The sequence below is a fragment of the Cetorhinus maximus genome, chromosome 7 (genome assembly GCF_964194155.1).
Source record: "Cetorhinus maximus chromosome 7, sCetMax3.hap1.1, whole genome shotgun sequence".
Classification (NCBI taxonomy): Eukaryota; Metazoa; Chordata; class Chondrichthyes; order Lamniformes; family Cetorhinidae; genus Cetorhinus; species Cetorhinus maximus.
In genome coordinates this window covers 133,871,334-133,896,982 of record NC_135885.1, presented here as the reverse complement: position 1 = coordinate 133,896,982, position 25,649 = coordinate 133,871,334, and the positions used below count along the sequence as shown (strand labels likewise).

The window sequence follows — 25,649 nt, the reverse complement described above, 5'->3', positions numbered from 1 at the left end:
AATCTAAGACACAAGGGCGCAGTCTCGGGATAAGAGGCCAATCAGTTAGGACTGAGATGAGGAGAAATTATTTCACTCAAAGGTTTGTGTATCTTTAGAATTCTCTGCCCCAGAGGGTTATGGATGCTCTATCGTTGAATATATTTAAGGCTGGGATAGGCAGACTTTGGTCTCTCAGGGAATCAAGAGATATAGGGAATGGGCAGGGAAGTGGAGTTGAAGCCCGAGATCAACCATGATCGTACTGAATAGTGGAGAGCACTCGACAGGCCATATGGTCTACTCCTGCTCCTATTTCTTGTGTTTCAGTGTTCTCATCAAGACTAGGGGTGCAACTCATAACCCACAAATTTCTGACTCGGAGATGAGAGTGCCACCAACAGAGCCACAGCTGACCCTGGTGATCACTGTAGCACAGTACAAACCAACAAAAACCATAATCCAAGAAGAGTACTTGAGGTTTAAAATCCAGTAGCAATCTTCACATTGCTCATAGTTGGAATCCAGTACTAGCTTGCGCAGGTGATGGTTCATCGCTGTGGTCACCCGTGTCTTATTTTCAAGGTGTGGTCCAGAGTCCCTCTCTGCCTCTCTAATGAAATCATTATTAACTCACTTCTGCACAATCCACTTCAAAACACCCAGGTTTGGTCATAGCAAAGACAGTCAAAGTGTCAGAATCCATCGGCATTACTCCTCTGAAATGGACAGCAAGTCCTGGAGTCCGCACATGCACAGTTAAATACGGAAATGCAGAAGTTGCTGTCACCTTTCCCTTGGGTCCACTGTTAAAGACCCCCCCCAGACTATAACCAAGTAGAAATCACTGAGCTGATGAGATCTTGCTCCTTTATACTACTAGTCTTGTTGTAAGGGTTGGTTGGTGTCTCAGGAAGAGGTCTGAAGGTTTGTATTAAGTGTTTATTAACAACTCATAACTATGTACATCTCCAAGGTACAGCCACGCATGGGTGCTGTGCTGTCTCCATGCTTGCTTCTTCCAGGCTCTTCTATTGGATACAGTCTACTATCACGTGACTCTCTTTACATCACGATGTGGGCACGACTGTTTCCCCAGTCCCAGAATGAATGAATAAAAAATTAACACTTAGTCTACCGAAAACCCTTATACTACACTATAAAAACCCTTGAGAAAGTCGATGAATGAGGAAAAAAAGTTAACCCTTGGTCTGCCGAACACCATTACACTACAATGTAAAACAAAACCCTTGAGAAAGTTGATAAATGAGGTGTAACTAGGTTTTTAAGAGTTCATAACTATTGCTGAACAGCCTCACCAAACTCCGCCAATAACACTTGAAATCTTAGCATGTAGTCAATTTCAGCTGAAAGGATTTAAATTCAGGCTGTTAGAATTGGAGAAATAAATCATACTTATTGTGAAGTGGCAATCAGTAGTTTTGCTTTGTTTAAATAAGGCCTTATAATATCCCCCCAAAAATATGAACATAGTTTGCAAATAGAAATTCATGCTGACAGTAAGCAAATGCAATCTGCCCTCACTTTACTTCTGCTTCTTTTTTTTGCTTCAATTGTGTCAGCATCGCAGACGAATATCCATATTCCACCAACATTTATATGGCTAATCCAGGCATGGCCTGCTGAGTCTCATTTGTTTCCATTAGATATGGAGTAACAGCATTGATCATATGACCTTGGGACTACTTGGGAACACCCTCTCTTCCCGCCTGCCACTCTCAATAGGCCTGCTGCTACTCCTGCCTATGGCCAAAATTTAGACCCTGCCATCAGTTTGTGCGAGAGGCAGGGAGAAGGTCCAGTGTAAAAGTTTATTTGCTTTATAGTGGGTCTGTGAGGAAGCCCATCAGAAAAGTCCGTGCTCACAATTGTGGTCCTTGATACCACAGTAGTTGCTTATCCCTGTATAGAAACATAGAAACTTACAATGCAGAAGGAGATCACTCGGGCTTTGTACTTGTGCTGGTTCTTAGAAGGAACAGTCATGCTTAGTTCCACTCTCCCCGTATTTTGTCTGTTGCCCTGTAAATCCCTTGTTCTCCGGTACCCATTCAACTCCCTTTTAAAATTATTAATGGATTCAGCTTGCACCACATGTTCAGGTAGAGCTTTCCAGAACAAAAACAAAAATACCTGGAAAAACTCAGCAGGTCTGGCAGCATCTGCGGAGAGGGACACAGTTAACGTTTCGAGTCCGAATGACCCTTCAACAGAACTAAGTAAAAATAGAAGAGAGGTGAAATATAAGCTGGTTTAAGGGGAGGGTGGGACAAGTAGAGCTGGATAGAGGGATAGACAGTGGCGATAACCAAAAGATGTCACAGACAAAAAGACAAAAAGGTGTTGATATTGGTGATATTATGTAAAGAATGTGCTAATTAAGGGTAGAAAGCAGGACAAGCAAGGTACAGATAGCCCTAGTGGGGGTGGGGTGGGGTGAAGGAATCGAAAAAGGCTAAAAGGTAGAGATAAAACAAAGAATGGAAATACATTTAAAAATAATGGAAATAGGTGGGAAAAGAAAAATCTATATAAATTATTGGAAAAAAAGGTGGGGGGGGGGGGAATCGGAAAGGGGGTGGGGATGGAGGAGAGAGTTCATGATCTAAAATTGTTGAACTCAATATTCAGTCCGGAAGGCTGTAAAGTGCCTAGTCGGAAGATGAGGTGCTGTTCCTCCAGTTTGCGTTGAGCTTCACTGGAACAATGCAGCAGGCCAAGGACGGACATGTGGGCATGAGAGCAGGGTGGAGTGTTGAAATGGCCAGCGACAGGGAGGTCTGGGTAATGCTTGCGGACAGACCGAAGGTGTTCTGCAAAGCGGTCACCCAGTCTGCGTTTGGTCTCTCCACCTGACAACTCTCCTCATTTATGACTCTGGTTATAGACCCAGTCACTAGAGGGAACAGTTTTTATCTATTCTTATCAAAACCCTTTGTCATCTTGTGACTCTCAATTAGATCACCTCTTAACTTTCTATGTTTTAAGGAGAATGGTCCTAACTTTTCCAACCACACAACTGAAGAATGTTTTCTCCAGACAAATATGGACTCTGAAGGAGGTGGGGCTTTGTCTACATTGGAGAGACCAAACGCAGACTGGGTGACCGCTTTGCAGAACACCTTCGGTCTGTCCGCAAGCATGACCCAGACCTGCCTCTCGCTTGCCATTTCAACACTCGACCCTGCTCTCATGCCCACATGTCCGTCCTTGGCCTGCTGCATTGTTCCAGTGAAGCTCAACACAAACTGGAGGAACAGCACCTCATCTTCCGACTAGGCACTTTACAGCCTTCCGGACTGAATATTGAGTTCAACAATTTTAGATCATGAACTCTCTCCTCCATCCCCACCCTCTTTCTGATCCCCCTTTTTTTTCCAATAATTTATATAGATTTTTCTTTTCCCACCTATTTCCATTATTTTTAAATGTATTTCCATCCATTGTTTTATCTCTACCTTTTGGCCTATTTCGATCCCTTCCCTTCACCCCACCCCACCCCCACTAGGGCTATCTGTACCTTGCTTGTCCTGCTTTCTACCCTTAATTAGCACATTCCTTAGATAACATCACCACCTTCCACACCTCTTTGTCCTTTTGTCTATGACATCTTTTGGCTATCTCCACCTATCACTGGCCCTCTATCCAGCTCTACCTGTCCCACCCCCGCCTCCCCCCCCACCCCCCCAATCCCTTAAACCAGCTTATATTTCACCTCTTTTCTATTTTTACTTAGTTCTGTTGAAGAGTCATACGGACTCGAAACGTTAACTGGGTTCCTCTCCGCATTTGCTGCCAGCCCTGCTGATTTTTTCCAGGTATTTTTATTTTTGTTCAGTCACGCCCATCCTTGCAGAAGCACACCTGCTATTGGCTGAAATATTTGCATGCAAAGCTCCAGATATGCTCGGTTAACAGTCCTGCTGAACAGTCGCTACACCAAAAGACAACAGATGGGTATGAGCCACAGAATTGGCTTAATTACAAAAAGGAATCGCTGGCACTTGCTAATTTGAGAACAGCATTGTTTTCTCAAAGTTGTAATGCACAGAAACACACCAACTCCCTCAAACTTATAGAAAAATACAAATTCGCTACTCTGTCTCTCATACAACGAACTACAGGAAGAGTTACCTTTAAATGAAAAGTTGGGTATGGCTGTCTGTGTCCAGGTGTCTGCTGCACATTCTTGACAATAGTGAAGTATACCACTGTTTCCACCTTTGCAGGCCCCAGCTGCACACCATACAAATCTCCATTAAATGAGTCACTTCAACTTCCTTTGTGAGCATTAGGAACGCATTCCACAAGATCAGACTGGCCAGACTCTTCGATAGCAGCAATGACAGATCACTGTAATCAGCACGCAGGTTTTCAGTGTCTTTCGTAATCATTCACCCTTTAGAGGGAGAACCCGCAAACCCTTCCAGCCAAGAGCAGAGCAAGCTGAAACTTGCTGCACTTTGTGTAGTTCCTTATTATCTTCAGATTGTACTTTCCCTCAAACTGATTGGCACTGGGGAGAATAAACCTCCCCAAAATCACCAAATCAATGATCCTTTTCATCTGCAACCACAGAGACAACCAAAACAACTTGCATTATGTATACAGGAGAACATTGGGTGTTACGTTAAGTAATATCCAGGCCAGCAACTTCAAAACCTTCTCTTTAGTAGGATTAAATACAATAACTGTATTGATTTAGCACCTTTAATATAGTAAAATAGTCGAAAGTGTGCCACAGGGGCAAAATCAAACTGATGCTAAGCCACGTACTCAAGGAGATATCAGGGCAGGTGTTCAAAAGATAAAAACAAAAAACTACTGCGGATGCTGGAAATCCAAAACAAAAACAGAATTACCTGGAAAAACTCAGCAGGTCTGGCAGCATCGGTGGAGAAGAAAAGAGTCGACGTTTCGAGTCCACATGACCCTTCAACAGAACTGAGAACAAGGGTCATGTGGACTCGAAACGTCGACTCTTTTCCTCTCCACTGATGCTGCCAGACCTGCTGAGTTTTTCCAGGTAATTCTGTTTTTGTTCAGGTGTTCAAAAGCATGGCCAGAGTTGGTTTTATGGAGCTTCTTCAAAGGAGAAGTAGAGAGCTGCAGAGGTTTAGGGAGGGAATTCCAGAGCTTAGGGCCCAGGCAGCTGAAGGCACAAGAGCCAATGGTTGAGTGATTAAATTTGGGGATGTGCAAGAGGCCGTCAAAACCAACCTGGTAGTGAAGAAAAGGTTCTGGAGCATGGTTTTTAGTCATTTACAAGCTTTTCTTTGCAAGGACACACCTTATATATTGTGTAGCTCCAAAAATACCTGGAAAAACTCAGCAAGTCTGACAGCATCTGCAGAGAGGAAAACTTCGCAGATGCTGTCAGGCCTGCTGAGTTTTTCCAGGTATTTTTGTTCTAGATTTCCAGCATCCACAGTATTTTGCTTTAACCCTTCTTTCAACCTATCCCTTTATACTCTTTCGAGTTATCAACAGTCACAGATTGCAACTCTTTGAGTACAATCACAGTTCTTGGTTTTCCGGGAGTGGGACATGAACCCACAACCCTCTGATTCAAAGGCGAGGGTGCTATGAACTGAGCCACAGCTGACACCTCCCTGTCCCTTTATATGTGAGTCCAGGTGAGTTCCCAACTAATACCCATCACCTGAATATAATATAACTGATTTAGACTTAACCGAGGCCAGAATTAGAGGAGCGGGGATATCTCAGAGGGTTGTGGGGCTGGAGGAGGCGACAGGAATAGGGAGCAGTGAGACCATGGAGGAATTTGAAAACAAGGATGCGAATGTAAAAATTTGAACTGTTGTTGGACAAGGAGAAAACGTGGGTAAGCGAGCACATGGGTGATGGGCGAATGGAGCTTGGTGCAAGTAAGGACACAGGCAACAGAGTTTTGGATCAGCTCAACTTTATGGAGGGTGGAAGATGGGAGGCCAGACAGGAGTACATTGAAACAAAAACAAAAAATGCAAGAAAAAATCAGCAGGTCTAGCATCATCTGTGGAGAGAGAAACAGAGTTAGCGTTTCGACTCTGTTTCTCTCTCCATGGATGTTGCTAGACCTGCTGAGTTTTTCCAGCATTTTCTGTTTTTGTTTCAGGTTTGCAGCATCCGCAGTATTTTGCTTTTATTTTATTATATAGGAGTGCACTGAAATGGTCAAGTCTAAAGGTAACAAAGACAAGACCGAGAAGAAATTACCTCACTGATTCAGAGAGAGTGGGAAACAGAATTTGTGCAGTGCAGCTACAAACATGAGTCTTATCACATCAAATATAGACAAGATGTAAAGACAATTAAGGTGTGTCAATGGACACAACATCAGGTAGGTGATTGTACTGTCCATCTGCATTATAGTCAGATACAGGGAATTCTACTTGTGTGACACAGGCAAAATATTCTGCTGTCATCAACTGCTGGAGAGCAAACCATGTCAGACTTGAATTTATAAATTTCCTACAAGACAAATAAGGAATATTAAGTGGCTTTCCTTAATTTTTTTTTTAAGGGGGCTAGAACATCGACAGAAAGGAATTGAAAATGAGAAGAGAGGAAATACCGTAAGTCAAAGAGTAGGAGATTATAGAGAAGCACTGCAAATATATGTAGGCAAAGATTAAGAGAAGGCCCAAAGGTCAGTGCGAGTCATGTGCGAATGTACGCGAGTGTACTTGCTAGTAACCTCAGGCTTTCTCACATGACTTCAGAACTTGTGCAAGCATGTTTCTGTGTTTACATCTTACATTCTGTGCAGTTGGAGCTGCTTCAACCTTGAGGAATGTTTAAGCATGATAAATGATATTAAAATAAGAACACATGCTTCATAAACAGATCGTATGGTGGCCTGGAAATTATATTTTATCATACAAATATTTAACTTATTTATTTGAAATTCCTGACTGCTGTTGTAACAGAGGTGTGAGATTAAAGGAGTGTGATAAAAGCTCATTAGGTAGTTGTGAAATATTAGTTTAATTTCCAGCTCCATATGGGTTGCATTGTTGCAAAGATCTACTTTATTTTAAAGAGATAATTAACAAACCAGAAAAATGTTCCTGCTGGTTAGTTTCAAAAAGAGTGAAGGGAACAGGTTGGATTGGGACAAACAGAAAGATCATAGAGAATACGTGACAAGACAAGAACAATAGCAAGGAAAGTAGAAACAGGAAGAACTGCGAAAAGTGGAAAAAATCAGAAAGGAGTCAAAAAACAGCAGAGAAAAATAGCAAATAGGGAGAGAAAGCGTGAAGATAAAAACAAATGCGAGGAAAAATAGATCAGAGAGAAAGAAACAGGACCATGGAACAATGGCAAGATCAGGGAAAAAACAAAGTGCAAAGGGAAGGCAAAGTAGGGAAAGAAAAAGAGCCAAGAAAGATGACAATGATAACTTATTTTTATATAGCACCTTTAACATTATAAAATGTCCCAAGGCACTTCACAGGAGCATTAACAAATAAAATTTGACGCTGAGCCACATAGGGAGATATTAGGCCAGACGGTCACAAACTTGGTCAAAGAGGTAACTTTGTGAGAGCTTCTTAAAGGAGGAAAATGAGGTCGAGAGGCAGAGAAATGTTGGGAGGGTATTCTAGATATTAAGCTCACAGCAGCTGAAGGCACAACCACCTATGGTGGAGTGATTAAAATCGGGGGGTACTCAAGGGGCCAGAGGTGGGGAATTGCAGATATCTTGGAGGGTTGTAGGACTGGAGGAGTTTACAGAGAAAGAGAGGAGCGAGAACATGGAGGGATTTTAAACCAAGGATGGAAATTTTAAAATCATCGGGTTGCTTAACTGGGAGCCATTGTAGGTCAGAGGGCACATGGGTGAACTGTACTTTGTGCAAATGAGGACATGGGCAGCAGAGTTTTGGATGACCTCAAGTTTATGGAGGATGGAATGTGGGAGACCAGCCGGGAGTGCATTGGAATAGTCAAGTTTAGAGGAAACAAAGGCATTGGTGGAGGATTCAGCAGCAGATGAACTGAAGCAAGGGTGGAGTGGGACAATGGTAAGGTGGCGGAAATAGGTGTTCTCAATGTTGGCACAGATATGTGGTCAGAAGCTCATCTCGAGCACAAATATGACACCAAGGTTGCAAACACTCTGCTTCAATACAACAGCACTTTCAGAATCCCAGCTGTCCAGCTCTCAACTCCCTCCTTTAAGTCCAAGGAAATCCCTTCTTAAACCTCTCCACCCCTCTCCCCTCCTAATGTACTTCCTTGGCCAACCCTTTGGTCACCTGGTCTAATATCTCCTTATGAGACTAGCAACAAGTTTCGTTTTACAAAACTCCTGCATCACAAGATGCTTTATTATGTTAAAGGCGCTATATAAATGCGACTTATTGTTGTTGGTCCAATGGTAAATAATACATTTGCGTGCGGTTACTGCAAAGTGGGAAACTGCCCCAAAATTCAAGTTGCTGCTCAAAGGTATATTACAGCTGCAGCTTAATATCCAGCCATCCCTTTCACCTCCCCATCAACCGCTGCCAGTACAGGCAGCTGATGTCTATCACAGTATAAATATCTCAGATTGTGGACACTCAGGCAAAAACACCAATGAAAGGTAACAAGGAAAGTACAAGCTGATAAGACAGGAACTGCCGCAGATTTTGCAAGGGTAAATACTTAACTTGGCAACATGAGTTTTCTGAAAGATAAGGTCATTGACACAACAAGCTGAGCAAGTGACAGAAGCACCGTCTTGTCACAAAATGTTTCCATAGTCACTGCTGAGTAGCTCTGTCTGGAATGATCTATTTCAGCTGAGTCAAGCAGCAGCTGGCATAATGTTCTACATCTCATTGGCACAGTGCTGCTGAACATAAAGACAAATCATTATGAGCAGATGGGTCGGGAGGGGGTTGGGAAAGCATCGTAAATTACCTTGGTGGAGAGTCCTGGGAGCCATGATGGATTGTCCATACAGCGAGTACACCATTGCCATGGCCTCCTGCCAAGCTTAGCATGGGGTCTAACATGGGCAATTCCTGCCATCTGCTAGCTATGTACCACAAGTCCTTGATATTGCTAACTTGTACACCATGTGCTAGAAATTCTGTTCAGTTTGAGCATTGCCTGAGAGAGCTTCATCAGCAATACTGAGGTAGTTCAAAGTGATGGGAGTGATAGAATATGTCTGCCTTAATATGGGTATTATTCATGAAACATTTCTTATGATTCATTAATGCTTATCACAGCTGGATAATGGGCACTGATATCTTCATTACACGGCGCAATGCCACATTATCTTTTTTTTTATTCATTGGATGTGGGCGTCGCTGGCTAGGCCAGCATTTATTGCCCATCCCTAATTGCCCTTGTTCAGAGGGCATAAAGAGCATTGCTGTGGGTCTAGAGTCACATGTAAGTCAGACCAGGTAAGGACAGCAGAGTTCCTTCCCTAAACGACATGAGTGAACAAGATAGGTTTAGATAACAATTGACAATGGTTTCACAGTCATCATTGGACTTGTAATTCCAGGTTTTTCTAGGATTCAAGTTTCACCACCTGCCTTGGTGGGATTGGAATCCAGGTCCCCAGAGCATTACTCTGGGTTTCTGGTCCAGTGACAATACCACTGTACCACCACCACCACCTCCCTTTTCCAAAAGGGGAGAAACAGGGGATGGATTGAAAAACAAGGTTCTCTCTCCATCCAAGATTGCAGGCCCAAGTCAGAAAGCAGAAGAGGATCTCTGTCAGGAAACCTCAGCAGTGGGCTGCTGTTCCTAGGATCTTCTCTCAGCTGCTGCTTCCCTTTTCAAGGGCACCATACAATTTTGGCAGGATGAGAGGCAGAATGAAAAGAGTGATCACTGTGTCCAATGTTTCAAGTGGTGTCCTAGAAGGTGCGGGGGTTGCCAGCTGAGCTTCACCCACACTAGATAGGCCCTAGCAAAAAAAGGTGTGCAAATAAAGGACACATTCACCTTTGTCTTGCTTCTCAAAGGTTCAGTTCCTTGGTTACAGCCGGGTATAAGAGAGTTGGGGGCTCCACTGGCAGGGGCTGCAACCTCTATCTAGTTGGCACCTGTACATTTACTGGAAGACCTTCAGCTCTTCAGCGTCAAAGGGAGTCGTTTTGCTCTCAGCGCCATTCCGAGCAATTTGTTCACTCCCCTGTTTCCACAGGTTTCCAGTTTAAGAGTTGTTTCGGCTCTGGAGTTTGTGATTCCCCATAAGGAGTTGCTCCCCGACCAATGAACGAGCGGAACAGGTCAAAGAACTGCCCTAGGCACACAGGCTGGAGGTCGAATCATGAAATCCTGAACATATAAACAAAAGGAATCGCTCCAAATAATTCCCATTCAGCCCCGGCCCTCGTCATCCAATGCAGCAAAACAGAGCTGGGTGGCAGCCAGTCATTTCTCAACATCATATATGTTTTTAACTCCAGCCTCAGAAAAACAGCCTGTATTCTATCAGTGTGACTTTATCTCAGCATCCGACATAATAAGCAGTCGCTCAGCTTCTCAGAAACAGAAACTGGCACATCAGTCTTGAATGATGGATGGTGTGGATCCTGTAACCAGGGTTGGACAGGCTTTCACAGATAACAGTGCATCTGGAAGGTCTACCAGAAGACATGCGCCTCCGGTCCTTCATGGGCTACAGCTCACTAGCATTGCCAGTCCGATTCAAATATAAAACATTGCTCTCGCACACCTTTGGACTCTTCTCAAATTTGCTGTGCCCACACCAATCATGTCATCACCACCAATAAATAACTAGTCAGTTTTAGTGAAAAATTCTCCAGTCCGTGCAGACAACAGAAAACCTTCCATAGTTGTCACTGCAAGGATTGACAAAAGTATGTAAAATTCAAAACCCACCCAGAAGACCCAAACACACCTTCAGAGCACATGTAGCAAGCCATGGAATGCTCTCATTCAGTTCAAACAAAACTATCTGAAGTGACATTTTACCGTTCTTGGTAATATAAGCTCACAATCTTCACATTATTTTCGTACTTATCCTTACATTTTTTTTCAATCAAGGTGAGGCGAACTCTTATTTATTTTTCTCCCTTGAACCTTCCTGGTCCTCACAGTCTCTGCTGAGGAGGCAGTTTGCCCATAGCCTCCAGCAATGCCCCATCGTAAACTGGCCTTTCAGAAGTGTGCGGCAGTGTGATCCTCCCTCCACTCAGGGAGGTGTTTGCATTTAATTTGCCACCAACTCATAATGGCACAGTCGAGACTGTCAAATTTTGAAGTCAGTTATCATTGAAAAAAAATTGCCTTTTATGTATGTTATGCAGTAATGCTTCATCTTCCTGACTGAGGGACAGCAAATTAACCTCTCCTACAAAAGCCCAGTCTACAGCCAGTGGTTAGGACATGGTCAACTCCATTTCCCTCAGAACAGAGGAGGTGGTTTATCTCCATTCAGTGCCTTCCACTGGTTGAGGTTGGGAATTCGCAATGTTCACAATGAACAATGATGTTCACAAACATCAGTTTGTCCTGTCATGAGGCTTCTGTTTACAAGAAATTAATTTTTCAGGGGAAAAAAGAAAGACGTTGATTTGTATATTGCCTTTTAAGAACTCAGATTATCCCAAATGTTACACAGCTGATGAGATACTTTGAAGTACTATTTTAATGTAGGAAGTGTGGTAGTCAAAATACACACAGCAAACTCCTCCAAACAGTAATATTATAATGACCAGATGATCTGTTTGTGTGATGTTGATTGAGGGATAAATGTTGGCCAGGATACCAGGAATAACTCCCCTTCTTTGAAATAATACGAAGGGATCTTTTATGTCCACCTGAGAGGGCAAATGAGGTTTTGGTTTAATGTCTCACCAAAAAGATGGCCCTTTTGCCTGTGCAGGTTGCCCTCTGTTTTGCACTGGAGTGTCAAACCAGATCACAAGAGGCTATTAAAGGATTGGCTTTCTTTGATATAACCACTGAATAGAAGTTTGTTTGTTTTAAAAACTTTGAATAGCTTTTATGAATGGAATCTTTTTCACCATCAAGTGTGTAGGGGTGAGAGTTGTATTAGATTGTTAGAAGTTTATTTTTTCATCTCCACATGGCTCCTGAGGTCCACCCATAATGGATAGGGTGTGAGTAGCTATGAGGTTGGCATGCAGGGCATGAGGAGCCATGGGGGATGAATGGGGAACATGAGTTGGCTTTGAGTTGGCATGGAGGGTATGAGGGACTATGGGGGGGTGGGTGGGAGGTTTAGGGGCTATGAGGGGTGAGGGCTAGAGGGCCTAACAACTTCTAAAACTGGGACTCTCTTGAGGATATACATCACAGGCAAAGTTCCATGAAGCACAGGTGGGCCTTCTAACCAACCCACCTCGGCATTCACCTACACTCTGCTTCTGGGATCGAATGGCCCTGTGAACTTTGGCAGCCAAAATCCAGCCCAGCATTTCCATTTGTGATGAAGAACAAAACTAGAGGCCATTGATCGTCACCAAGAAATCCAATCGGGAATTCAGAAGAAACTTCATTACCCAGGGAGTGGAATAAATATGGATTTCGCTACCACTGGGAGTGGTTGCGGTGAATCGTATAGATGCATTTAAGGAGAAGCTAGACAAGGCAAAGAGAGACAAGGGAATAGAGGGTTATGATGATAAAATTAGATGAGGGAAGAAGGGAGGAGGCTTAAAAGTAGGCATGGACTGGCTGGGCTGAAAGGACTGTTTTTGCGCTATGCAGATGTACTTTATTGTAATTTTGGATGAATGAATTAAGATGGGACAAACACCTTCTTCATTCTAATCATCTTGAGATTGAACAAAATAGGAACAAGAGTAGGCCATTCAGCCCTTTGAGCCTGTCCCACCGCTCAGTCAGGCCACGGTATCTCGCCTCCACCTACCTGCTTTGGTTTCCATAACCCTTAATAAGCTAATCCGACAAAAATCAAACTACAATTCTTTGCAAGTGATTTTTCAAAGGAATTAAACAGTGAAAATTTTCTCCTTAAAATCATACTGACATTCTTATTAATATTAAGTCACACTTTCTGAACCACTTGTGCTGTGCTCATTAAAGCTAAAGCGAATTACACAGTGTAAGCCGACTGCAGAGATTCAAAATACTTATTCACTGCAACTCACAGAAAACAGAGCACCACTGAAACAGTGACAAATATCTGACACGACCACAGGCACACCAATTAGTCACACAGACCAGACAACAGGTGCAGTGTTAGGGCAGGAGTTGCAAGCAGGCTACAGGCCGCTCTCACCTCTTGGAGGTTCCACTCTCCGACTGCTGCAGCAGCCTGCTTGTGTTGGTGCAAAAGGGCTTCAGGAAAGTCGGGACGGACAGGGATGAGGGGAGGCTGTTGTAAGTAGGTTCGCCCTCTGAGCTACAGCGATTGCATCTCACGATATTGATGGGGCTGAGCAGGCGGAACCAAAGACAAAACACAGGAGATCAAAACAGTCGTCAAATGATAAAGTAAGGAGCAACAGTCTGCCGAGTGAGAAGTTTTTCCTTATTCGTTCATGGGATGGGGTCGTCGCTGGCTAGGCCAGCATTTATTGCCCATCCCCTTATTGGCCTTGAGAACTGAGTCGCTTGATAGACCATTTCGGAGTCAACCACATTGCTGTGGGCCCGGGGTCACATGTAGACCAGACGAGGTTAGGACGGCAGATTTCCTTCCCTAAAGGACATTAGTGAACCAGATGGTTTTTTTTACAACAATCAACAATGGCTTCATGGTCATCATTACTTTTAATTCCAGATTTTTAAAAAAATTCAAACTTCATCATCTGCCATGGGCGGGATGTGAACCCAGGTCCCCAAAGCATTACCCTGGCTCTCGAGATTATTAGTTTAGTGAGAACACTATTACCCCACCGCCTCACACAAGGTAATCCCTCTATAAGTAGGACACTGGAGAAGCTCTGCAAGAGATAGAGTTTTTAAAAATGGAAAATATTACAAATGCAAACTTATCTAGAAAAACAGGTTATAATTTTGGGTGAAAGCCCTGAATTCTCATGCGGGCTCTCCATCTGAGACATTAACCTGCCTTTTCTGCTTACAGATGCTGTCACCCTTTAAACAATAGTAACTCAGTGCAGCTTGTAAATTATATTACTGAACATTTGGGAGCAGAGTCAACCTAACAATTAGCATGCTACCCGGAACTGATATGTGAAGCTGCTTATGTGAAATGTATTTGATACGTTTATTGGCATTTACTTTGACAACTTTTAACTTTTCAAATGAAATATGCAGTGTATAATTTATTCAGTGTATTACAATATCTACTCTCTTGAGAATGAATTTCACAGAGAATTCAGTTTCGCCTTTAGGCTTTGATTCCTCACAGTGTTCTCAAACTCAGGAGGAGGAAGCGTAGAGAACAGATGATTTTAAAAACGTTAAGCTTATATGTTTATGTGAAGCAGTGAAGAAGTATTTTGCAATGTTAACTTGAAGAGTTATAGGACTTTAGATGAAAAGTGATAGGAAACAGTTAATCTCTGGACAAACTAGAAATATTGTGTGTTTTTTAAAAGGAAGTTGTGATACATTGATTCAAATGTTCCTACCTGGGAAAATCTTCCATCTTTGCTGCTTCCATGTATTGTAAATTTGCATAGTCACCAGCTCCCCTCCCACCTCCCCACCCCCACAATATTTCAACACAAGTTACAGTTTCACTATGAGCCTGGTTCTGGCCCACATGGCTCTTCACTGGAATCACAAAGGATAAAAAATCCTTTAAATGTCTCTCTCCAGGTCTCCCCTATGTGATGAACAACTTGCAGTCTGAGAGGCCAGGTAACCAAGCTGTTTCGGAAGTTATGTCAATTCAGACACTCAGGTGTCATGCCATGAGATTCCCTTCCTCTAGAAAATCATCTGTTCTCTAGTGTGTGTGGTGTGTGGTGTGTGTGTGTCTGTCTGTCTGTCTGTGTGTTTGTGTGTATGTAATCAAGGCCTAAATGAAAGACTGAATTCTCTGTGATATATATTCTCTAGTCTATGTGTAAACAAAAATTCAAATTTGAAAAAAATTTCAAATTAGGTCATCCAAAATTGGTCATGTACATTTTGTTTTAAGATTTTCCTGTTGAGAACTGAAGAGATTTGGAATTATTTACTGGATCTCTCTTCATGAAGCACTTAGAAGCTCTCACAACTAAGGGTGGACACCGGGCAACCACACCAGATCATGGTACAAACCTTCACCTCATCTGGCATTCGGATCTGGGCATGAAGTCAAGTTAACTGACCAGCAGAAAGGAAGGAAAACTTAAAGTGTGAAGTCTACATACCAGCTTGCACCTCAGAGTCTCCATCCACTCTCAGAATGTGGTACTGACAGAAGCTATGGAAATGACCACTCAGCTATCTCTATCCCTTAACCAGAGTCCAAAGTCCGTGGTACAAAGACCACATTGGAAAGAAAAGAGATAATAAAAGTACAAAACAATGGAGACTGTTTAGATGGAAAACATTACCATACAATTAAACCTAAGATGGACTTAAGAGGTATTTAGCACAACAAACTCCAAAATTTCAGTTTTTTAAAAATTGCTGTTTAGTGATTCAGTCCCAATTAAAAGAAAACTATAGTTTATTTAATAAAATGAATGTAGGTGTGAACTTAAAAAAAACCTGAGATTATTTTTAAACTTTCAAAAGAAGGAACTGATAAACGCAATTCAATTTCTAAGAAAAGTCCTGCAATCATAATTCTGCTTAATTCAGGAGTTCCACAAACTTTAGACTAAAAAATGTTGCCAATCAGTAAATTTATACCTTGTGTGTGAGGCCATGGAGAAAACCACTCTGAACAGGCATGACAGACAAACAGTTTGAATCGAGGGACAGAATTGCAATTTTGCAATTTTTCTTCAGTCTGCTTGTTTACTTGACTTAACATTTTTTGTCACTTGGAAAACAGTTCAATAAATACTCGCTGATTTCCTGTGGATTCTTAAGCCTGGAGCATTAAGGTCACTCCCTCTAAATAAGCAAATCTAGGTAGCGTCTTCTAAGCTGCTGAGGTCAATCACAGCCCAGTTGTAATTGTTGGTAAAAGTCAGAGCCCAAGTCAATGATGGGTTTTTTTTCCCTATTCTCAAATGATCGTTCTGCACCGTTGCAAAGTGCGATAGGCATAAGGCTTTTATATAGATATGTATATTATTGATAAATTAAAGGGTTGCTGAATAAAGGTGGATTTTTTTGATATTTCCTGAAAGTTGTGCAAGAAAGACTCTGCATAATTAACACAAACAGCGTCAATGAGGATGTGTGAATAAGATGTAGATTGTCAACGAGATCTATGCTTGGATCATTCTGTCTGGAATCAACTATATTGTACCTTACGAGGATTATAACAGTCATTGTAACATCAGATTTTTTTAAAACCTGTACATGCAGGTATCATTCCTATATGATTTGAACCCGTTGTTTTCCTCACTAAACAGTTGATTTTTTTCCCTAAAGGTAACTTGAATGTGAATAAAGGATTTGGTTGAATTGAAATGAGATCTTGTGATCCTATGTAGCCTGGAAAAGGAATATCATCAGTGAAGCTTTATATTCTCATAGAACGGTGAGCACAGATAGAGGCCATTCGGCCTGTCTTGTTGATGCTGGCTCTCTGCAAGAGCGACTCAGCTAGACCCACTCGCCACCCTTTCCCGTAATCCTGCAATTTTAGTTTTCTTCAGATAATTATCCAATTCTCATTTGAAGGCCAAGGTTGAATCTGCCTCCACCACACTCTCAGAAAATACATTCCAGAATCTATTCACTTGCTGCATAAAAAGGTTTTCCTCATGTCACCAGTGGTTCTTTTGCCAATCGCTTTAAATCAGTGCCCCCTGATTCTTGACCTTCCCGCCAATGGGCACAGGATCTCCCTATCTACTCTGTCCGGACCCATGATTTTGAATACCTCTATCAAATCTCCTCCCAACCATCTCTTTGCCAAGAAGAACAGCCCCAGCTTCTCTGATCTATCCATGTAACTAAAATCCCTCATCACTGGAACCATTCTCATGAATCTTTTCTGTGTCCTCTCTAATGCCTCCGTGTCCTTCTTACAATTGGACACATTATTCCAGTTGAAGCCGAACCAGCCTTTTATAAAGGTTCCTCTTGCTTTTATACACTTTGCCTGGATGAGACAAACAGCTCCACCCTCCAAAGACAGAGGGAAATGATTAAAGGCTTTGCGTGGAACAGGTATTCGAAACACCCTCATTGTCAGATAATGATGCTCCTCTCGCCCCGCCCCGCGTACACAAGCTATTTACCTGCTCCGAAGAATCTCCGACTGCTGGCGAAAGATGGGAGACTTGCCGTGGTGCAGCTTCTCATTGGGAAAGCTGATCCTCCGCTTGCTGCTGGACGGTGGGTGGCTGAAAGTGTGAGCCCGTCTCCGGAACTGTGGCGAGTCGGGGTCTTCCTCTGCGTAGAGCTGGCCCAGCGAGGAGATGGGGGACGCCCGGGGGCTGACGGGTGGAGAATTGGGAGGGGACTCCCCCGGAGAACCGTCCTGTGCCAGAACCACCGCAATGGTCAGAAAACCAAAAGCAATGACATTGCTCACTCTAAAAAGCTGACAGTAGAGCGAAAATCCTGCAAATCTGCCAACACACTCTCAGATACCCATTGTATGCTAATTTGTGCTATCTCACCAACTCCCATATCCTGCTGTGCTTAATCCAGTGAAGATTTACAAGTACTACTGCACAGTGTTGATAAGTAAGCCAAGTTTCCAAGTTTTCTATGTAAAAAGAAGTGCAGGGGGACCAGCCTTTTCACTTCTCTTTTGCTGACAAAACTATGTTCGGTGTTTTTAAAGTGCTCCTCAAAGGCTGGAACTGCTATCGCAAGCACTTCCTCTGGATTTCACCAGCTGACTTCCTGCTCCATGGAAAGTATCCGAGCAAAACAAGTCCATTAATTGAAAAGTGTCACTGCTCAACTCAATCAGGTTAGTGTCGAGAGAGAGGGAGGTGGGAGGTGGGGGGGGGAGGGCGGGCGAGGAGCTAAAAAGGGACCACTGACCCCAGGACTCACCCTGGATGCATCCGATGCCAGGCTGTTGCAACGCTCAAAGCTGTCCATACTTCCCAACCGACCCCGCATCTTGGCACCCTAAAACAAGACACGGAGACATAAGGAGCAAAGTCAGATATGTTGCTAACAAGGTAGATCAGTTCTTGAATAGAAGGGAGGTGGCGCTGTATCGGGCAGGGAAATGACCTGACAGAGTGCACTGTCATTGTTATCACAACGCTGTCACATTTTTGGCAACGAGAATCATACTTTGGTGACATGGCCAGGTCACCAATTTGTAAATAGACAAAGGAAGAAAGATTTCAATTTATATAGCGCCTTTCACAACCTCAGGACTTCTTTGGGAGGTGATGTGCGTCAGGGAAGTGCTTTTGAAGTATAATCACTGTATGTAGGAAGCGTGGCAACCAATTTGCACACAGCAAGCTCCCACAAAGAGCAATGTGATAATGACCAGGTAATCTGTTTGAGCGACATCTGAAAAAAGAGGAATAACATATTCTAACAATTGTCATGAGGGAGAACAAATCAACAACAACCTGAATTTACACAGCATCTATAAGGTAGTAAAATGTCGCTTCACAGGATTATCAACAAAAACAATTGACATCAAGCTACATAGGGGAAGAGTAGGACAAGTGATCAAAGGCTTTGTTAAAGAGGTAGCTTTTAAGGAACATCTGAGGAGGAAAGGTAGAGAGGCAGAGAGGTTCATGGAGGTAATTCCAGAGCTTAGGGCCTAGGCAGCTGAAGGTTTGGCCACCAATGATGAAGGAATAAAAATAGGGAACGTGCAAGAGGCTGGAACTGGAAGAGAGATCTCGAGGTTTGTGGGCCTGAGGGAGTTGCAGAGATAAGTGGGAGTGAAATCATAGATTTTACCATCAAGGCACTGCCAGACTGGGAGCCAACATAGGTCAGTATGCATAGGAGGGGTGATCGGTGAAGGGGACTTGGTGCAAGTTACAGGCAGCTGAGTTCAACTGCAAGAAGGTGACATATTTTCTTCTATACTGGGTGCAGTCTGTAGCTAACTAAATGGTTTCTTTCCCAGGACAGCCAAACTCTGTTTCATGCAGTGATGCCCATTAGCTGATGTCCCAGCACATGCTCAAATTTCACACCCTCAAACCAGAAACAATGCAACAATTAGAACCATGGGGCTTCTGCAGAAGACAAACAGCTTTGAAACAGCAGTCTACTGCTGCTAAACTGCTACGGAAGTCAAGACTGGTCGGAGGCGGGTTTTCCGCCTATGTCACCTCCCTCAAGGAGAATGCAAAGTATCAGCCACAAAATTGGAAGGATGGAAAGTAAAGGCTTTGCACTTTCTTAAAGGGAGCCAGTGCTTGCAAGATGGATACGTACATAGCGCTGCATGATAGGCAACCTATAGCCAATGTTAAAAAGCAGTCCTGTTAGAAACACTAAGATAAAAGCAAAAAACTGCGGATGCTGGAAATCCGAAACAAAAACAAAAATGCCTGGAAAAACTCAGCAGGTCTGGCAGCATCTGTGGAGAGGAGCACAGTTAACGTTTCGAGTCCGCATGACTCTTCAACAGAACTAAGGAAAAATAGAAAAGGGGTGAAATATAAGCTTATATTTCACCCCTTTTCTATTTTTCCTTAGTTCTGTTGAAGAGTCATGCGGACTTGAAACGTTAACTGTGCTCCCTTCCACAGATGCTGCCAGACCTGCTGAGTTTTTCCTGTTAGAAACACTCCGCACAACATATTTGGCTGTACGGCAGCCAACAGCACACATTCACTCTAAACAACATCAACTTATATTTACATGGTGCCTCTAATGCACTAAAACATCCTATAAACATCCATTATAAAACAAGGTACCACGGAGCCACATATGCGACATTAGGTCAGATGACCAAAAGCTTGGTCAAAGAGATAGGTGTTAAAGCGTGTCTTAAAGATGGAACGTGAGAAGATTTAGGGAGGAAATTCCACAGCTTACAGTCTGGCAATTGAAGGCACGGACACCAATGGTAGTGATTAAAATCAGGTTTTCAGCTTGTTCTCACCAAGTTTCTCTCCTTACCTTCTCTCGTCTCCATTTTAATCATCAATTCAATGGGCAACGGAATCTTTCCCAAACTCCCTTTCTTTGACATACAATGTATAAACAAGACCAAAGCACATGACTCAGCTGAGCAGTGATCTCTCATCGCTCCCTCGCTTAACACTGCAGTCAGGGACTTTGGACAGGGGAAAAACACTTTCTGAATCCTCAACGAGCCTAATAAGGAGCACAGTGATCGGACACAACGCTTCACAAATTCCTGACTGCATTAGCCGCAGGTTTACAATCCCTTGCAAATTTGCTGCTGCAGCACGGTGTCTGCCAAGTCTGTCACAGGAAGCTGGGGGAGATCCAGACTGATAACTCGCAAGGCTAGAACAACGTGCAACATGGACAAGGAATAAATGACTGCAGGGTCACGGTTCAAGGTGATCCCAGGGTGAAAAACACTCAAGTCTTACAAAATTTCTTTTCATAGGTCATTTGTTGGGAGCTAACGCTAAATAATTTTACTGTTGTTGCAATAATTGTCAAAATTGATCAGATTTTCTTGTGATTATCAAACATGGAATGCACGGACAATGATGACAATGTAACAAGCAAAAAGATTGGACAGGCAGAGCAGAAACACTGGGTATTTTCCCCTTTGCTAAGCATTAGATATGGTAACATTTTAATCAAACACAACGTAACCAACACAACAGATGTGAAAAGCCAGAAACTTTACCTTACGGAGAATAATTAGCCAAGGAAACATGATAAGTGAAACCACGAACCCACTCCTGACACTACAGTGCTGTCAATGTTTAACTTTACAACTTCCTAATTCAGCATGACAGGGCACTGAAGAAAACAAACTGGTTAAATGAAGGAATCATTTGCAACACGGGTTTAGAATTGGCCATGAAAATGTGATTATGGTGATTCATGTGTTTAAGGTGGCTCAGTGTTGCTGTACAATAGCCAGCCGTTCAGTTCAACCAAGTGTTTCTAATTGGTTTACATAGATCCAATATCAATAATCATCTGCAACTGTGATGAAGACTTATGCTCCAGTCCTAAGTCCCACCTTAACTGACTAAACCTACTCGAATACTGCATCAGAAATTCTGCCTGGTAACACACCTGTGCAGTTCCTTGGGACATTTCGTGTGCTAAAAGGAGGTCTTGTGACTCAGTAGGTAGCAAGCTGCCTGAGCCAGATGCTCTGGGTTCAAATCCCACTCCAGCACTTATTGACCATGGCAACATATGAATTTTTACATAGAATTTACAGCACAGAAACAGACCATTCAGCCCAATTGGTCTATGCTGGTATTTATGCTCCACTCAATCCTCCTCCCATCCTTCTTCATTTCAGCCTATCATCATATCCTTCATGCCTTTCTCCCTCATGTATTTATCTAGCCTCACTTTAACAGCCCAGAACGTATTGTAACAAATGGTTGCTTCATCTCCGAGAATCTGACAAAGTTTTCATTTTCAAAGTGATGACTTATGCTTATTATTCTCTTCTGTATATTTCTCATAACTATTTCAGTAATTTTATTGTAAAGCATTCGGCAGAATATTGCCCAACACGCCGACGTGTAAAATGATGCACGATGACGTCATCACGCGTTATTTTGATATTTAGTTTGACGGGCGTGTGCTGAATCGGCTGTGCTCCCGCCAAACCATCAACGGCCTATTAAGGCCATTAAAAAAGTAATTTAACTTATTAGCAACGCTGCCAGGTTAGAGGGCAGGCAAAGAGCCCAAGCGGCCATGGCGTTTTTCAGGAAGCTTCATCCACAGGCCAGGTGAGGTTTCCTGAAGGTTTCGTAAAATAATTAAATAAATTTTGTCAACTTCACAAACATGGCCCAGCTCATGTGAAACTGTCACATGAGGGGACCTGATTAAATGATTTTTTTACTTTATTTTTTAAAAGCTTTATTATCTACTTAATCTCCCTGAGGCAGCTCCGTGCCTCGGGGAGTTGCTGCGCTCTTTCGCGCGCTTGCGCAAAAGAGCACAGACCCCCGACTCTCCATTCCTCCCCCCCTGCCCACACAGGTAGTGACCAGGCACACGTTACATTGGGGGGCCTTAATTGGCCAGTCTACATAAAATGGCGGCGATCGGCTCCACGCCCGCCCCCGCCCAGCCCGCCTGCCATAGTGAAAATTCTCCCCATTGTGTTTTTTCTTCTAACGCCTTTAACACGGCACAAATGTGAATATTTCATACAGAATGAATAACAATTTGTTAGTTATTTTTGCCATAAATCTGAACCTTCTTTCTTCACTGAGAAGAGTCAGCCATTAACCCACTCCATTTCCATTTTACTTTTTACCACTGCGATCTGCTACAAAAATAAATCTAAATTATAAAAAAATGTCCAACTGGTAACATGATGAGTAATAAACAATCTGTAATAGTTTAAGAAACAAAAATGAAAAATTCTGGCAGGTTTATTAGCATATGTAAATAGATAATATGACTCAACTCTGTCAGCACGATTTTCATATCTAAAGAGGACTGGAAAAATATGATAATGGCTTCTGCTATTCCTCCTGGGCTTCCTTCAACAATTTTTTTTTTACTCATTCATGGGATGTAGGCTTCGCTGGCTGGGCCAGCATTTATTGCTCATCCCTAATTGCCCTTGAGAAGGTGGTGGTGAGCTGCCTTCTTGAACCGCTACAGTCCATGTGGTGCAGGTACACCCACATGCTCCACTCAAGCCTCCTCACAACCTACTTCATTTCAGCCTATCATCATATCCTTCGTGCCTTTCTCTCACATGTATGTATCTAGCCTCGCTTTAAGAGCCTGACGATACTGCAGCCCCGTTCGGTCAAACACTGAGGCAGAACTTTGGATCTCAAAAATTCACCAAGATGACAAATCTTTCACGTATGGCATGTAGCAGTGTTTGATCCACTGGTCTGCAGCAGGGAGCTGGGAATGGTGTTAACAGGCAAGTCAGAGACGATCTTTGTGTGTCCTGTGACGAAAACGCAGCAAAGATTTTCCGGTGGGCATTGCCCATCGCAAAGAAAGTATTGCGTCTGTTATATATTGCTGTATTATCTGTAAAGAGCTAGGAGCTAATTAGGTAGGAACTAATTGTTATGTGTAAGCGGATAGGATTTGGGGGATGAGGGGTTTGAAGGTCGGCGGGCTTCACAGGCCGGGGTCAGAGTCTAGGGGGTCAGAGGTCGGAGGTCAGGTGTCTGATTGGAGGGAGACGGTGGTTGAAGGCAGGGGGGAGGTGTCAGAGGTCCATGGGGGTCTAAGGTCAGGAGATATAGGGTTTTCAGGCAGGATAGAGAGGGGCCTAAAAAAGGTGGGGTATAGCATTATTGGTTAAACAATCAATTATAGCTGTTTGGAGGGATGATATACTAAATGAATTATCAAATGAGGCCATATGGGTTGAGCTCACGAATAAAAAAGTGGCAGCCACACTACGAGGAGTGTACTATAGACCCCCAAATAGTGAGAGGGAGATAGAAGAGCAAATATGTGGGCAAACTCCTGAGTGCAAAAACAATAGGACAATTGGGCACTTCAACTACCCTAATATCAATTGGGATACGAATCGTATAATAGGCACAGAGGGCACAAAATTCTTGAACTGCATTGAGGAGGACTTATTTAGCCAAGCGCGTAACAAGCTCAGCGAGAGGGGGCGCAATTCTAGATTTGGTATTAGAGATGAAGCTGGGCAAATGGATGAAGTAGCAGTAGGTGACCATTTTGGAGATAGTGACCATAATACAGTTAGATTTAATTTAATTATGGAAAAGGATAAAGATAGAACAGGAGTAAAAGTTCTAAATTAGGGAAAGGCAAAATTTACGAAGCTGAGAGTTAGCTGGTGAAAGTGGACTGGTTACAGCTACTTGAAGGGAAATCAGTGACAGACCAGTGGGAGACATTCAAAAGCAAAATTCTACAGGCACAGTGTAGACATGTCCCCACAAAGAAAAAGGATGGTACTACCAAATCTAGAGTCCCCTGGTTATCTAGAAGTATATAAGGTAAGATAAAGCAAAAACAGTCACAAAATAATTAATACAAGAGAAAGCCTAGAGGAGTATAGAAAGTACAGGGGTGAAGTAAAACAGTTAACTAGGAAAGCAAAGAGAGGATATGAAAAAATATTGGCAGGTAAAATCAAAGAAAACTCAAAGTTGTTTCACCGGTACATTAAGAGCAAGAGATTAAGTAAGGAGAAGGTAGGGCCGAACAGAGATGTACATGGTAACTTGTGCTCTGATGCAGAAGATGTGGGCAGGGTTCTCAATGAGTACTTTGTCTCCGTCTTCACTCAGGAAAGGGATGAAGCAGATATTCCAGTTAAAGAGGAGTGTGAAATATTAGATGCAATAAGCATAGTGAGAGAGAGTGTACTGCAGGGTGACATCCTTGAAGGTGGATAAGTCACCAAGGCCAGATGGATTGTATACAAGGCTGTTAAAGGAAGCCAGGGAGGAAATAGCAGATGCTCTGAGGATCATTTTCAAATCCTCACTAGATACAGGTGAAGCACCAGAGGATTGGAGGTCTGTGAACATTGTACCAATGTTTAAAAAGGGTGCGAGGGATAGACCAAATAATTATAGGCTGGTCAGTCTGACTTTTGTGGTGGTCAAATTATTAGAATCAACTCTAAGAGGCAGGATAAACTGTCACTTAAAAAGCAATGGATTAATCAGCGATAGCATGGTTTGTTAGGGGAAGGTTGTGTCTTATTAATTTAATCAAATGTTTTGAGTAAGTAACGAGGAGGATTGGTGAGGGTAGTGCAGTGGATGCTGTCTACATGGATTTTAGTAAGGCATTCGACAAAGTCCCACATGACAGACTGGTCAGAAAATTAAAAGCCCATGGGATTCCGGGGAATGTGGTGAGTTGGATTCAAAATTGGCTCAGCGACAGGAAACAAAGGGTAATGATTGATGGATGTTTTTACGAATGGAAAATGGTTTTCCATGGCATTCCACAGAGGTCAGTGTTGGGGCCCTTGCTATTTGTTGTATATTTTCATGATTTGGACTTAAATGTGGGAGGTATGATTGGGAAATTTGCAGGCGACACAAAAATTAGCCCTGTGGTTAATAGTGAAGAGGATAGCTGTTGTCTCCAGAATGATATCGATGGTTTGGTTGAGTGGATGGAAAAGTAGCAGATGGAATTCAATCCAGAGAAGTGTGAGGTAATGCATTTGGGGAAGTCAAACAAAGCTAGGAAATGCACAATAAATGGGAGGATATTGGGAGGGGTAGAGGAAGTGAGTGACCTTGGTGTGCATGTCCACATGTCCCTGAAGGTGGCAAGACAGGTGGATAAGGCGGTAAAGAAAGCATATGAAATGCTTTCCTTTATTGGACGAGGTATAGAATACAAAAGCAGGGGTGTAATGATGGAACTGTACAAAATGCTGGTTAGGCCACAGCTGGAATTTTGTGTACAGTTCTGGTCGCCACATTACAGGAAGGGCATAATTGCTCTGGAGAGAGTACAGAGGAGATTTACAAAAATGTTGC

The 25,649-nt window shown here is 42.9% G+C and overlaps 1 protein-coding gene across 6 annotated transcripts in view; it reads right to left on the bottom strand.

Moving 5' to 3' along the window:
• Positions 1-25,649, bottom strand: part of tbc1d4 (TBC1 domain family, member 4) — a 264,165-nt gene that overhangs the window by 57,171 nt on the left and 181,345 nt on the right. For 2 of the 6 annotated variants that reach the window (XM_078545970.1, XM_078545972.1), the window contains exons 9-11: positions 18,070-18,147; positions 17,301-17,542; positions 13,256-13,411 (exon numbers count right to left, since the gene is read on the bottom strand). In XM_078545970.1, the coding sequence (XP_078402096.1) occupies positions 13,256-13,411; positions 17,301-17,542; positions 18,070-18,147 (476 nt within the window). Of the gene's footprint in view, positions 1-4,134; positions 4,275-13,255; positions 13,412-17,300; positions 17,543-18,069; positions 18,148-20,127; positions 20,439-25,649 lie in introns of those variants that run through there. The other 4 variants (XM_078545973.1, XM_078545974.1, XM_078545971.1 and 1 more) reach the window with 4 other exon arrangements.